We start from the raw sequence: 15,332 nt of genomic DNA on the forward strand, positions 1-15,332 counted from the left end.
TCAGTGTTAGGTGTGTGTGTGTGTATACTACTATCTGTGTGTGGGTGTTTGTTTACGTGCCTTTGTATTTTTGACATGCCCTCTTCTCTTTCTCTCTCTCGCTCCCTCTCCCTCCTTTTCCCTCTCTTGCTCTCTCTCCCCTCTTCTCTCTCTCTCTCAACCCCCCCGCCTCCCTCTTTATCCTTTTCCCTTGCCCATCAGTAATGGGGAGGGCAGGAAGAGGACCCTATCTGGATGCAGCAGTGACAGTGTGAGTGCACCCCTCAACCTCCGCAAAGTGTCCTGGAGACAGAAGATCTTCCTGCGGGTTGCCTCGCCCATGAACAAGCCCACATCCATGCAGCACCCAGGTGTGTGTGTGTAACAGGCCTGCTACACTGGACAAGTAATTTTTGCAGTGTGAGACGCTGCTATATTATTTCAATGAAACCTAGGCACAAGCAGCACGGCTCCGCGAGAGGCTGGCGCTGCTCAGTGTAAAATTTAGTTAAATTCTATTTTCACGCCCGAGAACACTTAATAAAGTTTCTCACGCTGGCAAAAGTGTATCGTAAAAATAGACTGTTTTTCCGAAGCCCCAGTGTAGCTCCCCATCTCAAGCACAGATGGTTTGTAATTACAAACCATCCATAAGACACTGGTACAATTCAATAAAACTCAATTCAGTCCAAATGTATTTTTCCCATCGGGCAATTAAGAACGGCATAATCAGATTACAATACCCAATACAATGCATTCCCGCTTACAGTACTTTTAGTACAGAATTACAATAGGCTTGCAATATAGTCAGCAAAGTTGTAATGTATAATGAATTTGTGATGAAACATTGTGATGATTAGCATATATATCCTTGAACTCTTGTGTCCTCTCAAACACTAAAACACCATGCCTGCAAGAGACCAACTTACAACTAGGGCTGTTGCGGTGACCGTATTACCGCCACTAGGGTGGTCACGAGTCATGAAGGCAGTCAAATTCCACGTGACCATTTAGTCACGGTTATTAGGCGATTCTCCAAGCTCTGATGCTGGTGGTCATTAGTAGCCTACCAGACTTGCTAACTGCCTGGTAATCCGCACGCTATTGTCCCTCAAATCACTCTGACATCAATGAAAATGTAATCGAAAATCTAATCAAACACGTCATGAGAGCCCACGAGCTCATGTTGCGCAACATTTCTATAGGCTTTGAAATTGCGCGAGAAAACAGTGATGGCCTCTACTAAAAAGAGGAGGATCCCATCAGCTTTCTATAGGCTAGGCCTACTAAATGTATTTCCTAACTTTCCTAATATTAAGCACATTGCTTATATTTACAACAGGAGTATAGCCTACCTGGCTGGCATGAAAATGAACCACGGGAAAAGCATCCTCCATTTAAGTGCATAGATGACATGTATTTTTTCCTGCATGCCCCTGTTTCAATACAGGTGCATGATAATGGTGCATTCTAAAAATCAAAACAAATTTCACACATATATTAGTTAGTATATGTAAAGATAAGATTAAATCAAGAATAGTCTGATGGGTGACAATATTAGCCTATCACTTGTGAATTATATATCAACACTTATGAATGATGCCCAGCATAAGAAACAAAGCTTATTTTTTTGTCATAGTCGCACACCTCATGTAGCCTAACCCATAGGCCTATAGGTTTGTATCACAACTAAAGTGGCCAAATAACTTCTTAAAATTAAGCAAATTAATCTGCTTTACAAGGAGTGTAGAACCTAACTGGAATACATAAGCAGCGTGTGAGTTTCACATTTCGTAAGATAATTTTCACCATAAAAATGCATCTTTTATAATAAAACCATTACATGCATAATCACATTTGCGGTCACTTTTGATAATAGTGTTTTCCTGCTATTGGAACATACGTGCTTATAGCCTACTACCACGTGTGCATTGCTGCACTTATAATGTGAAGAAAATCCTAATAGTTCATTTTAAGCCAAACGTTCTGATCTGTTGCATCAGCCACATTGCATAAAAAAGTGTTTTTGAAGCTAGTGGTCGTATAAATTTGGGATCTATCGCATCCCACAACTGGCCCAGACTATGTTTGGAATATTTATTTCTCGCCGAGAATAGAATAGATTGACTTTTGTACTAATGGAGATAGTAGATTGACATAGGCTAGTGCTTTTGCTTTTCTTTAGGTCTACTCATCTTGTTGGCTGATGAAAAGTAAACGTGGACAGTTCTTCCAATATCTTCTATATGCACCTCGGAAATAAGGACGCACGCAGTTGCATCCCAGATGTGTTCTGTCTTCACTTGTAGCCTGTGAGAAAGACCCAATCACGTGATTGTGATGTGATTTGGAGCAGGCAGCACTCAGGGAGAAGGGCACAACGGCTACTGGCTGCAAAAGCATGACATTTTTATGGTGCACTACGGCCACACAAAGGGGATGCCGCTGTGAAATTCTAGCCATTATCAAGTGCTTTTCAAATTGTGAATGAGTGACTGATGTAGTGTGTACAGCCTGGGCAAAAAACAAAGCAGAGCTCATGCAACTTTTTTAGTCGTCATTAGTCGCATCATGCGCCTTTACAAAGTATTAAAAATCCAAACATATAGCCCAATGTTTGTAGAACAACTAAAGTTACATGAATAACTCTAAATTAAGCATATAGGAATAGCTATTTCTTTGTTAACCGCTCAACACAGAATAACCGCGTGTGCACACTCCCTCAAATATCCTTTCTATTTTATTCAGCTTTATTCAATTGTATTCTTCATACTATAAAATAATGCCACGGTATTCTAAGCAAGTCTTGTCTACTAAATGAACTAGTGTAGCCCACAGCCATATGGCATAGCCAGATCACGGCCTAACACCAGGACAACTCAGAGTATGATGTTCTGTTCTTCAGAAATGGACTACATTTTCTTCATATCATGTTTCTTTAGACCTGTCTAAAATGAATAATGTATTTATTGTGATGCCGTAGGCTATATTACATGGATTTATTAGACTTTTTAAAATGTAGATGTTCCAAAGGTATGCATCAGTGGCTTGTAGGCTATGTGTGGAAGCAAGGAGATAAAAAAAAAAAAAAGTATGTTAATTAACGGTCAATTACCGTGAGACCGACAGTTATTTGCTTGACAATCACCAGCTGATTACATTTCGTGACTGCCACAGCCCTACTTACAACCCCCTAAAAATTATTTGGATGTGTTGTCTCTCAGACCACTGTGATGTGATGGACCTGCTGCCCCTCTCCCCCCGCACCTTCGACCCAAGTCTGGACCCCCTGGCCAGCCTACTGCCCACCTCGGGCGACCCCTTCACTGGGAAGAGGCCCAAGAGGACGGCGGTGCACTACCGGGCCCTATGGAAGACGGCGATCCACCAGCAGATACTGCTGCTACGCATGGAGAAGGAGAACCAGAGACTGGAGGGTGAGTGAGAATAGAATGGAGCTTTAGTCATCTATTATGCAGAGACAAAGGAAACTTGTCTCTTTGCTTACACATGTACCCAACCCCCTGTCACACACACACATTTATTCCCATTCAAAATCCTATTTTTCCTAACCCTTAACCCAAACCCTGAATCTAATCTTTAAGCCTAAAATAGCATTTGAACAATTTCAGGACATGAAAAAAGTTGGTATTGGCATTAGCCAGAATTAGATATGAGAGAACATAGTTATCGTAAGCCAGAGTATGATATCTGAGAGGATAATAGCTAGAGTTACATTAGATATCTGAAAGGATATACAGTTGAAGTCGGAAGTTTATATACACTTAGGTTGGAGTCATTAAAACTCGTTCAACCAATCCACAAATTACTTGTTAACAAAATATAGTTTTGTAAAGTCGGTTAGGACATCTACTTTGTGCATGACACAAGTCATTTTTCCAACAATTGTTTACAGACAGATTATTTCACTTATAATTCACTGTATCACAATTCCAGTGGGTCAGAAGTTTACATACACAGTTGACTGTGCCTTTAAACAGCTTGGAAAATCCCAGAAATGTATCTCATGGCTTTAGAAGCTTCTGATAGCCTAATTGACATCATTTGAGTCAATTGGAGGTGTACCTGTGGATGTATTTCAATGCCTAACTTGAAACGCAGTGCCTCTTTGCTTGACATCATATGAAAATCAAAAGAAATCAGCCAAGACCTCGGAAAATAAATTGTAGACCTCCACAAGTCTGGTTCATCCTTGGGAGCAATTTCCAAACGCCTGAAGGTACCACGTTCATCTGTACAAACAATAGTAAGCAAGTATAAACACCATGGGACCACGCAGCCGTCATACCTCTCAGGAAGGAGACGCGTTCTGTCTCCTAGAGATGAACAAACTTCGGTGCGAAAAGTGCAAATCAATCCCAGAACAACAGCAAAGGACCTTGTGAAGATGCTGGAGGAAACAGGTACAAAAGTATCTATATCCACAGTAAAACAAGTCCTATATTGACATAACCTGAAAGGCCGTTCAGCAAGGCAGAAGCCACTGCTCCAAAACTGCCATAAAAAAGCCAGACTATGGTTTGCAACAAAGATTGTACTTTTTGGAGAAATGTCCTCTGGTCTGATGAAACAAAAATAGAACTGTTTGGTCATAATGACCATCGTTATGTTTGGAGGAAAAAGGGGGAGGCTTGCAAGCCGAAGGACACCATCTCAACCGTGAAGCACGGGGGTGGCAGCATCATGTTGTGGGGGTGCTTTCCTACAGAAGGGACTGGTGCACTTCACAAAATAGATGACATTATGAGGAAGGGAAATTATGTGGATATATTGAAGCAACATCTCAAGACATCAGTCAGGAGGTTAAAGCAAATGGGTCTTCCAAATGGACAATGACCCTAAACATACTGGCAAAATGGCTTAAGTACTACAAAGTCAAGGTATTGGAGTGGCCGTCACAAAGCCCTGACCTCAATCCTATAGAAAATTTGTGGGCAGAACTGAAAAAGTGTATGCGAGCGAGGAGCCCTACAAACCTGGCTCAGTTACACCAGCTCTGTCAGGAGGAATGGGCCAAAATTCACCCAACTTACTGTGGGAAGATTGTGGAAGGCTACTTGAAACCTTTGACCCATGTTAAACAATGTAAAGGCAATGCTACCAAATACTAATTGAGTGTATGTAAACTTCTGACCCACTGGGAATGAAATGAAATAAATAAAAGCTGAATTAAATTATTCTCTCTACTATTATTCTGACATTTCACATTCTTAAAATAAAGTGGTTGTCCTTACTGACCTAAGACAGGGAATTTTTACTAGGATTAAATGTCAGAAATTGTGAAAAACTGAGTTTAAATGTATTTGGCTACGGTGTATGCAACCTTCCTACTTCAACTGTATATATATTTAAAAATTGGCCGATTTAATCGGTATCGGCTTTTTTGGTCCTCCAATAATCGGTATCGGCGTTGAAAAATTGTAATCGGTCGACCTCTAGTTGGGTCATTGTCCTGTTGAAAAACAAATGATATTCCCACTAAGCCCAAACCAGATGGGATGGTGTATCGCTGCAGAATGCTGTGGTAGCCATGCTTGTTAAATGTGCCTTGAAATCGAAATAAATCACAGACAGTGTCACCAGCAAAGCACACCATAACATGCGGAGATCATCCATTCACCCACACCGCGTTTCACAAAGACACAGGGGTTGGAACCAAAAATCTCCAGACCAAAGTACAAATTTCCACCAGGCTAATGTCCATTGCTCGTGTTTCTTGGACCAAGCAAGTGTCTTCTTCTTATTGGTGTCCTTTAGTAGTGGTTTCTTTGCAGAAATTCGATCATGATGGCCTGATTCACACAGTCTCCTCTGAACAGTTGATGTTGAGATGTGTCTGTTACTTGATCTCTGTGAAGCATTTATTTGGGCTGCAATTTCTGAGGCTGGTAACTAATGAACTTATCCTCTGCAGAAGAGGTAACTCTGGGTCTTCCATTCCTGTGGTTGTCCTTATGATAGCCAGTTTCATCATAACACTTGGTGGTTTTTGCGACTGTTCTTGAAGAAACTTTCAAAGTTCTTACATTTTCCGTATCGACTGTCGTTTCTCTTTGCTTATTTGAGCTGTTCTTGCCATAATATAGACTTGGTCTTTTACCAAATAGGGCTATCTTCTGTATACCACCCTTACCTTGTCACAACACAACTGATTGGCTGAAACGCATTAAGAAGGAAAGAAATTCTACATCATAACTTTTAAGAAGGCACATCTGTTAATTGAAACGCATTCCAGATGACTACCTCATGAAGCTGTTTGAGAGAATGCCAAGAGTGTGCAAAGCTGTCATCAAGGCAAATGGTGGCTATTTGAAAAATCTCAAATGTAAAATATATTTTTATTTGTTTAACACTATTTTTGGGTTACTACATGATTCCATATGTGTTATTTCATAGTTTAGATGTATTCACTATTATTATACAATATTTTTCCATTTTTTGAAAGTACTTTTGTGCAAAAGAAAAAATCCACCACCTGTCACTCTTTATATTTTTTAATTTTCAATTGGCCCAAATATTTTTCCGTAGTATTGTATGTAGATGAGTGACATTTTTTGGAATAAATCGAGGGGTATTTTCTGAAGACACTGTTGTTAGCATTAGCTAAAGTTAGATATCTAAAGGTACAGTGCATTCGGAAAGTATTCAGACCCCTTGACCTTTTCCACATTTTGTTACGGTACAGCCTTATTCTAAAATGGATTAAATAAAATATTTTCCTCATCCATCTACACACAATACTCAATAATGAAAAAGCGAGAAAAAAAAGTGTTTTTGAATTTTTTGCAAATGTATTAAAAATAAAAACAGATTGATCATCCTTGAGATGTTTGTACAACTTGATTGGAATCCATATGTGGTAAATTGAATTTATTGGACATGATTTGGAAAGGCACACACCTGTCTGTATAAGGTCCCACCATTGACAGTACATGTCAGAGAAAAAACCAAGCCATTAGGTCGAAGGAATTGTCCATAGAGCTTTGAGGCAGGATTGTGACGAGGCACAGATCTGCGTACGGGTAACAACACATTTCTTCAGCTTTGAAGGTCCCCAAGAACATGGTGGCCTCCATCATTCTTAAATGGAAGAAGTTTGGAACCACCAAGACTCTTCCTAGAGCTGGCCGCCCAGCCAAACTGAGCAATCAGGGGAGAGAAGGGCCTTGGTCAGGGAGGTGCACAAGAACCCAATGGTCACTCTGACAGAGTTCCAGAGTTCTTCTGTGGAGATGGAAGAACCTTTTAAAAAGGACAACCATATCTGCAGCACTCTACCAATCAGGCCTTTATGGTAGGATGGCCAGATTCTCTGGTCTGATGAAACGAAGATTGAACTCTTTGGCCTGAATGCCAAGCGTCACGTCTGGAGGAAACCTGGCACAATCCCTACAGTGAAGCATGGTGGTGGCAGCATCATGCTGTCAGGACGTTTTTCAGCGGCAGGGACTGGGAGACTAGTTAGGATCGAGGGAAAGATGAATGGAGCAAAGTACAGAGAGATCCTTGATGAAAACCTGCTCCAGAACACTCAGGACCTCAGACTGAGGCGAAGGTTCACCTTCCAACAGGACAACGACCCTAAGCACACAGCCAACACAACGCAGGAGTGGCTTCGGGAAAAGTCTCTAAATGTCCCTGAGTTGACCTGAAAATATCTGTGCAGCACAGCCCCCCATCCAACTTGACAGAGTTCGAGAGGATCTGAAGAAATGGGAGAAACTCCCCAAATGCAGGTGTGCCAAGCTTGTGGCGTCATACCCAATATGACTTGAGGCTGTAATCGCTGCCAAAGGTGCTTCAACAAAGTACTGAATACTTATTTTTTTAAATAAAGGTAAAAAAAAATGTCTACAAACATGTTTTTGCTTTCTCATTATTATCTATTGTGTGTAGATTGATGAGAAAAAAATATTTGTTTTGGAATAAGGCTATAACATAACAAAATGTGAAAAAGTCAAGGGGTCTGAATACTTTCTGAATGCACTGTATATGTGACCTACCATCTGTATTCGGTCCTACGTAGCAAAATTTGAAATTGGGTTTTGGATAAAAGTAGAGACTCATGTGAGGTCATGTGCTAAACAGTGAGTAGTGTAGTAAAGATTAAGACTAAAATTGGTAGGTCTCTACAGAAGGTGTAAACGGTACAGCCAAATGGTTACTTGCATAGTAGCAATATCAGAAATAGATACTGTCAAAATACAATAATATACAGTATATACAGAACAATATAAATAACGATATCAGCGATAGACAAGGTAGTTATAATACAATCAGGGGTAAAGTGGGTGAGCAGCAGGATAAAAAAAATAGTAGCAGCAACGTGTGTTAGGAGAGAGTCATTTGAATAGAGGCACTGCAGACAGTGCTGATGACTGGTCCATCTGAACCACGGATGAACAAGGGAATCTATATTCGGAGTGCCTGTTTTTATCCTACCCTTGACTTTGTTGCAGGGCATATGATGTCCATAGCCTCTTCGTCGCAAAACTCCCTGATCTTCTCAAAAAGATACGTTTGTCTAGCTGTGTCCAGTCCAGGTGGTGCTTTTACAGGCAGACCTTCTGGGAGGAAGGATGTCAGCGTTGCGCAGAAGCTGAAACCTGGTCCTGACTGAGTCTGAACGCTCCTTAGCGACAACAACACCAGGCTCCAGAGCATCGAAGCTGTAGAACAGGGAATAACAACAAAAAATCAGAAGACATTACAACCCTGCACAACATCAATTCACCTCCCAAGTTTAGATAAGAAGAATAACCTCATGCAATGAAAATGATTTTCACCTGAAGTGCTGGTACTGCTTGATCTGTGGCAGCCCTGAAGTACGGCCTCAGGTGTTGTTGCCAGCTATAGCTTTCCACCAGCACCGTACCATCCTCCAGTCCAACCAGCTGTGGGATGTTGACCCCTGTCACAGTGCTGTCCTTCACAGCACTAGCAATCTCAGACAAAGTGTTCACTCTGGTCATTCTGAAGCGCTGTTTTAGCCACTGCAGTTATCACAATTCAGGTCCACACGTGTTTCCCCAACTCCGTAGTTGGTGAAGAAATGGTACATGTAGTTGATGACTGCGCTGCTGCCTTTGCTTGCTTGGACCGGCTCTCTTTTTGATGGGAGGCGTTAGACCATTCTCCTTGTATGACTGGTGGAGGAGAGTCAGGCGTGTTTTACTCATGCTGAAAGACAGATACAAGTATTTTAGCATTATTATACAATAGATGTGAAATGGCATTCTGAGATAACATCAGTACACACACTTAATACACATAATCTATGCCATCTAACGTCAGCTGGCTAGCTAACAGCAAGCTTTAACTAGCAATACAAACCGATAGCTAACATTAGGCTATAACTAGCCATTCGAAATGGCATTCTGAGAAACATCACTAACGTTACACACAATTCATACACCTAAATTAATGTTAGCTAGCAAGCCAGCCATCTAACCTCAGCTAACGTTAGCTAGCTAACAGCAAGCTTTAACTTGGGGTGTTTTGTTTAGACATGTCACGTTAACGTTAGCTTGCTAAAAAATGAACTATAATCCCAATCCATAGAGTAATGTTACTAGCAATACAAACCGATTGTCATAGCTAAAGTTAACCAAATAAGTTAGGTTCAATGTTAACGTTAGCTAGCAAGCCAGCCATCTAACCTCAGCTGGCTAGCTAACAGCAAGCCAGCCATCTAACCTCAGCTGGCTAGCTAACAGCAAGCCAGCCATCTAACCTCAGCTGGCTAGCTAACAGCAAGCCAGCCATCTAACCTCAGGTGGCTAGCTAACAGCAAGCCAGCCATCTAACCTCAGGTGGCTAGCTAACAGCAAGCCAGCCATCTAACCTCAGGTGGCTAGCTAACAGCAAGCCAGCCATCTAACCTCAGCTGGCTAGCTAACAGCAAGCCAGCCATCTAACCTCAGGTGGCTAGCTAACAGCAAGCCAGCCATCTAACCTCAGGTGGCTAGCTAACAGCAAGCCAGCCATCTAACCTCAGGTGGCTAGCTAACAGCAAGCCAGCCATCTAACCTCAGGTGGCTAGCTAACAGCAAGCCAGCCATCTAACCTCAGGTGGCTAGCTAACAGCAAGCCAGCCATCTAACCTCAGGTGGCTAGCTAACAGCAAGCCAGCCATCTAACCTCAGGTGGCTAGTTAACAGCAAGCCAGCCATCTAACCTCAGCTGGCTAGCTAACAGCAAGCCAGCCATCTAACCTCAGCTGGCTAGCTAACAGCAAACCTTAACTTGCAATGAAAACAACTTTCTGACAAAATTAGAAACGTATAATATCTGAAACTGTAGCTAGATTCTTATCCGTATACGTGGATGAACGCTTCACGGCAGACTGCAACCCCTTTCATTAAATAAGACATCCTGTTTCTTTTCCGTTTTGTTTGTACAGCTTGTTTGGCCCGTTGTGTTCCACTGATTTCAAAACTCGGTTAACTTCTTCCGTGACAACAACACTGTTGATCGCCGTTTCTTCCCCATCACCGTCATCAGAAGACTCAACAATGTCTTCTTCAATGAAAATGGTTTTACCTAAATCATGGATTTTCTCATCGTCTGATTCAGTTTGAGTCAGAGAGGCAATATCGTCCTCCAGAAAGTAGTCCATCACAACTTTTTCCCACTGACCTTTGTCGATATCACCTGATATATTCAGGGCAGCAATGTTATTGAGAGCAGTAGCAACATATTTGCAGTTCTCCATGGCTAACACTATATCTTCAGAAAAAACTGCAGTAGAAAGGATTATCTACGCATAACGAGCAGCTCATGTTATAGACACAAGAGGCTACACCGCAGAACAATCTGAAAATCATCTCTCAGCATGTCCAGCCCACTCATTATCTCAGCCAATCATGGCTAGCGGGAAGGTTCCTGTCTTATTCTTAGCCTCTTCATTTAACATCTTTATTCATGTTTACAGATGGCATAAAAGTTTGTTAATAAGGCGCATGAGAGTTCACATGTTCGAGAAGGCATATGAAAGATGAGGAGAGGAAGGCTGCTGTTTTATTGGCTCTTAACCAACTGTGCTATTTTGTTTGTTTTTTGCATTGTTTGTAACTTATTTTGTACATAATGTTGCTGCTACCGTCTCATATGACCGAAAAGAGCTTCTGGACATCAGAACAGCGATTCCTCACCTCGAATTGAACGCATCATTTTCTTTAATGAGTCGGACGGGAAGTATATACTCCAAACACCCGAACAGGCCCTCATCCCCGTCATTCGCTGGAGAAAGAAACAGAGATTTCGCAGAAAGAGATCAGGGTGCCTGGTGAGGATCAGGAGTGGCTAATCTGCCTTTGCCATTCGTACTGTTAGCCAACATTCAATCGCTGGAAAATAAATGGGATAAACTGAAAGCACGCTTTTCCTACCAACAGGACATTAAAAACTATAATATCTTCTGTTTCACCAAGTCGTGGCTGAACAACGACATTAATAACATACAGCTGGTGGGAGATACACTCTATCGGCAGGATAGAACAGCAGCCTCTGGTAAGACATGGGGTGGCGGCCTATGTATATTTGTAAACAACAGCTGGCACACGATATCTAAGGAAGTCTCAAAGTATTGCTCGCCTGAGGTATAGTATCTCATGATAAGCTGTAGACCACACTATCTATCCAGAGAGTTATCATCTATATTTTTCATAGCTGTCTACATACCACCACAGACCGATGCTGGCACTAAAACCGCACTCAATGAGCTGTATACCGCCATAAGCAAACAGGGAAACGCTAATCCAGAGGCGGAGCTCGTAGTGGCCGGGGATTTTAATGCAGGGAGACTTAAATCAGTTTTACCTAATTTCTATCAGCATGTTAAATGTGCAACCAGAGGGAAAAAAACTCGAGACCACCTTTACTCCACACACAGAGACGTGTACAAAGCTCTCCCTCGCCCTCCTATTTGACAAATCTGACCATAAAAATATCCTCCTGATTCCTGCCTCCAAGAAAGAATTTAAGCAGAAAGCACCAGTGACTCAGTCTATAAAAAAGTGGTCAGATGAAGCAGATGCTAAACTACAGGACTGTTTTGCTAGCACAGACTGGAATATGTTCCGGGATTCTTCCGATGGCATTGAGGTATACACCACATCGTTCACTGGCTTCATCAATAAGTGCATCGATGACATCGTCCCCAACCAGAAGCCATGGATTGCAGGCAACATCCGCACTGAGCTAAAAGGTAGAGCTGCCGCTTTCAAGGAGCGGGATTCTAACCCGGAAGCTTATAAAAAATCCCGCTATGCCCTCCGACGAACTATCAAACAGGCAAAGCGTCAATACAGGACTAAGAATGAATCATCTACACCGGCTCCGACGCTCGTCGGATGTGACAGGCTAAATGCCTTTTTATGCTCGCTTCGAGGCAAGCAACACTGAAGCATGCATGAGAGCACCAGCTGTTCCGGACAACTGTGTGATCACGCTCTCCGTAGCCGATGTGAGCAAGACCTTTAAACAGATCAACAGATGGATTACCAGGACGTGTACTCCGAGCATGCGCTGACCAACTGGCAAGTGTCTTCACTGATATTTTCAACCTCTCCCTGTCTGAGTGTGGAATACCAACATGTTTCAAGCAGACCACCATAGTCCCTGTGCCCAAGAACACCAATGTAACCTTCCTAAATGACTACCGACCCGTAGTACTCACATCTGTAGCAATGAAATGCTTTAAAAGGCTAGTCATGGCTCACATCAACACCATTATCCCAGAAACCCTAGACCCACTCCAATTAGCATACTGCCCCAACAGATCCACAGATGATGCAATCTCTATTGCACTCCACACTGCCCTTTCACACCTGGACAAAAGGAACACCTATGTGAGAATGCTATTCATTGACTACAGCTCAGTGTTCAACACCATAGTGCCATGGGACTAAACACCTCCCTCTGCAACTGGATCCTGGACTTCCTGACGGGCCGCCCCCAGGTGGTAAGGGTAGGTAGCAACACATCCGTCACGCTGATCCTCAACACGTGGGCCCCTCGGGTGCAAGCTCAGTCCCGTCCTATACTCCCTGTTCAGTCATGACTGCACAGCCAGGCACGACTCCAACACCATCATTAAGTTTGCCGATGACACAACAGTGGTAGGCCTGATCACAGACAACGATGAAACAGCCTATAGGGAGGAGGTCGGAGACCTGACCGTGTGGTGCAAGGACAACAACTTCTCCCTCAACGTGATCAAGACAAAAGGAGATGTTTGTGAACTACAGGAAAAGGAGGACCAAGCACGCCCCCATTCTCATCGACGGGGCTGTAGTGGAGCAGGTTGAGAGCTAAGTTCCTTAGCGTCCACATCACCAACAAACTATCATGGTCCAAGCACACCAAGACAGTCGTGAAGAGGGCACAACAAAACCTATTCCCCCTCAGGAGTCTGAAAAGATTTGGCATGGGTCCTCAGGTTTTACATCTGCATCATCGATAAACTTTTCAAGTGGCTCTGCTGTGAAGTCATGACTTGCGACATACGCCTAGTTTCTTGAATCGGGTCACATATAGGGTAGTAAGCATAGTTAGTTTTAGCTGGAGTTGGATATCCAAGGCGATAGCTAGAGTGATGTCTGATGGGATATAGTTAGCATTAGTTTGATATCTGAGATAGATAGGCTATGTATAAAAACACCAAAGCTCCTGTCAAGCTGTTGTTTCTGTCTCCTGTTTATTTTGGGAGGGTCACAAATCTCTCGCTTGCGTCTCACTTCTGTTTGTGATTCTGGAACACAACTATTTGTAGAATGTCTGGATGGAATACACACATTTAACTGTGAATTAACACTTTTACACCATCCAGAAACAAAACAATCGCTCGGCCCCTAGGCACTTCATACCATATACATTCAAAATAATGACCTTCTGATGTGCTAGAAGCAGTCCCTCAAGAATTTTTTGATTCTGCGATCGCCCAAAATTTGGCAAAATCAACAATGTCCTGCATTTCAAGAGAGGGCTTGCAAATTTGACCAATCACCGCACTATTACCACATAAAACTGCCAAATGACTCTCTAGTTATTGTCAAAATGATTAAAACAGTGTGCCATTTTAGTCACAGAACATTTGTATTGCCTCATTAACCTGTAGTAAACATAAATCACTGACTTCCATAAGCACAAACATACATGTAGCCTTGTCCTACCAACATAATGTTCGGCATAACATCCGTCCGCATGATTTTTTTCCCAACAGCCAAATTGGCAGAATAACACAGCAGATACAAAATACATATATTTTTTCCCACGCAATAGAAAAAACCACGAATCACCCTATAAAATCATTTACAGTGCTTTAAACTGTGTAAGACTATTGAGGTGGTAGACTATTTAAGAAATATGTTGTTTCATCTAGATTCTAACATGTCCAAGCAGGAATGCATGATTCAAGATATTTTGATAGGCAACTTAATCCAGTGATTGTCATGAATTGTGCGTTGACAATAGGGTATTATTGTTATATTTTACTGTTAAAATAGGGCTCCAGCATTTTTCAAATTTTGTTGTTCAAAAGAGATATGTGTTTACATCTTTATGTGCACTAATATCAAGGCATAATTTATTTTGGGGCTAATTCACCAATTGAGGAAGTGGAAATCTCCAAACACATTAGCTAGATCGCTAACACTAAATACACTGCTCAAAAATAAAGGGAACACTTAAACAACACAATGTAACTCCAAGTCAATCACACTTCTGTGAAATCAAACTGTCCACTTAGGAAGCAACACTGATTGACAATAAATTTCACATGCTGTTGTGCAAATGGAATAGACAACAGGTGGAAATTATAGGCAATTAGCAAGACACCCCCAATAAAGGAGTGGTTCTGCAGGTGGTGACCACAGACCACTTCTCAGTTCCTATGCTTCCTGGCTGATGTTTTGGTCACTTTTGAATGCTGGCGGTGCTTTCACTCTAGTGGTAGCATGAGACGGAGTCTACAACTCACACAAGGTAGTGCAGCTCATCCAGGATGGCACATCAATGCGAGCTGTGACAAGAAGGTTTGCTGTGTCTGTCAGCGTAGTGTCCAGAGCATGGAGGCGCTACCAGGAGACAGGCCAGTACATCAGGAGACGTGGAGGAGGCCGTAGGAGGGCAACAACCCAGCAGCAGGACCGCTATCTCCGCCTTTGTGCAAGGAGGAGCAGGAGGAGCATTGCCAGAGCCCTGCAAAATTACCTCCAGCAGGCCACAAATGTGCATGTGTCTGCTCAAACGGTCAGAAACAGACTCCATGAGGGTGGTATGAGGGCCCGACGTCCACAGGTGGGGGTTGTGCTTACAGCCCAACACCGTGC

General features: G+C 42.5%; 1 protein-coding gene across 2 annotated transcripts in view; it reads left to right on the plus strand.

The window, feature by feature from the left end:
- The window catches only part of tbc1d4 (TBC1 domain family, member 4), a 132,645-nt gene that overhangs the window by 92,276 nt on the left and 25,037 nt on the right, over positions 1-15,332 (plus strand). For both annotated transcript variants that reach the window (XM_039015080.1, XM_039015082.1), the window contains 2 exons: positions 202-350; positions 3,204-3,416. In XM_039015080.1, the coding sequence (XP_038871008.1) occupies positions 202-350; positions 3,204-3,416 (362 nt within the window). The remainder of the gene's footprint in view (positions 1-201; positions 351-3,203; positions 3,417-15,332) is intronic.

This window comes from Salvelinus namaycush, chromosome 19, assembly GCF_016432855.1.
Source record: "Salvelinus namaycush isolate Seneca chromosome 19, SaNama_1.0, whole genome shotgun sequence".
Lineage (NCBI taxonomy): Eukaryota > Metazoa > Chordata > Actinopteri > Salmoniformes > Salmonidae > Salvelinus > Salvelinus namaycush.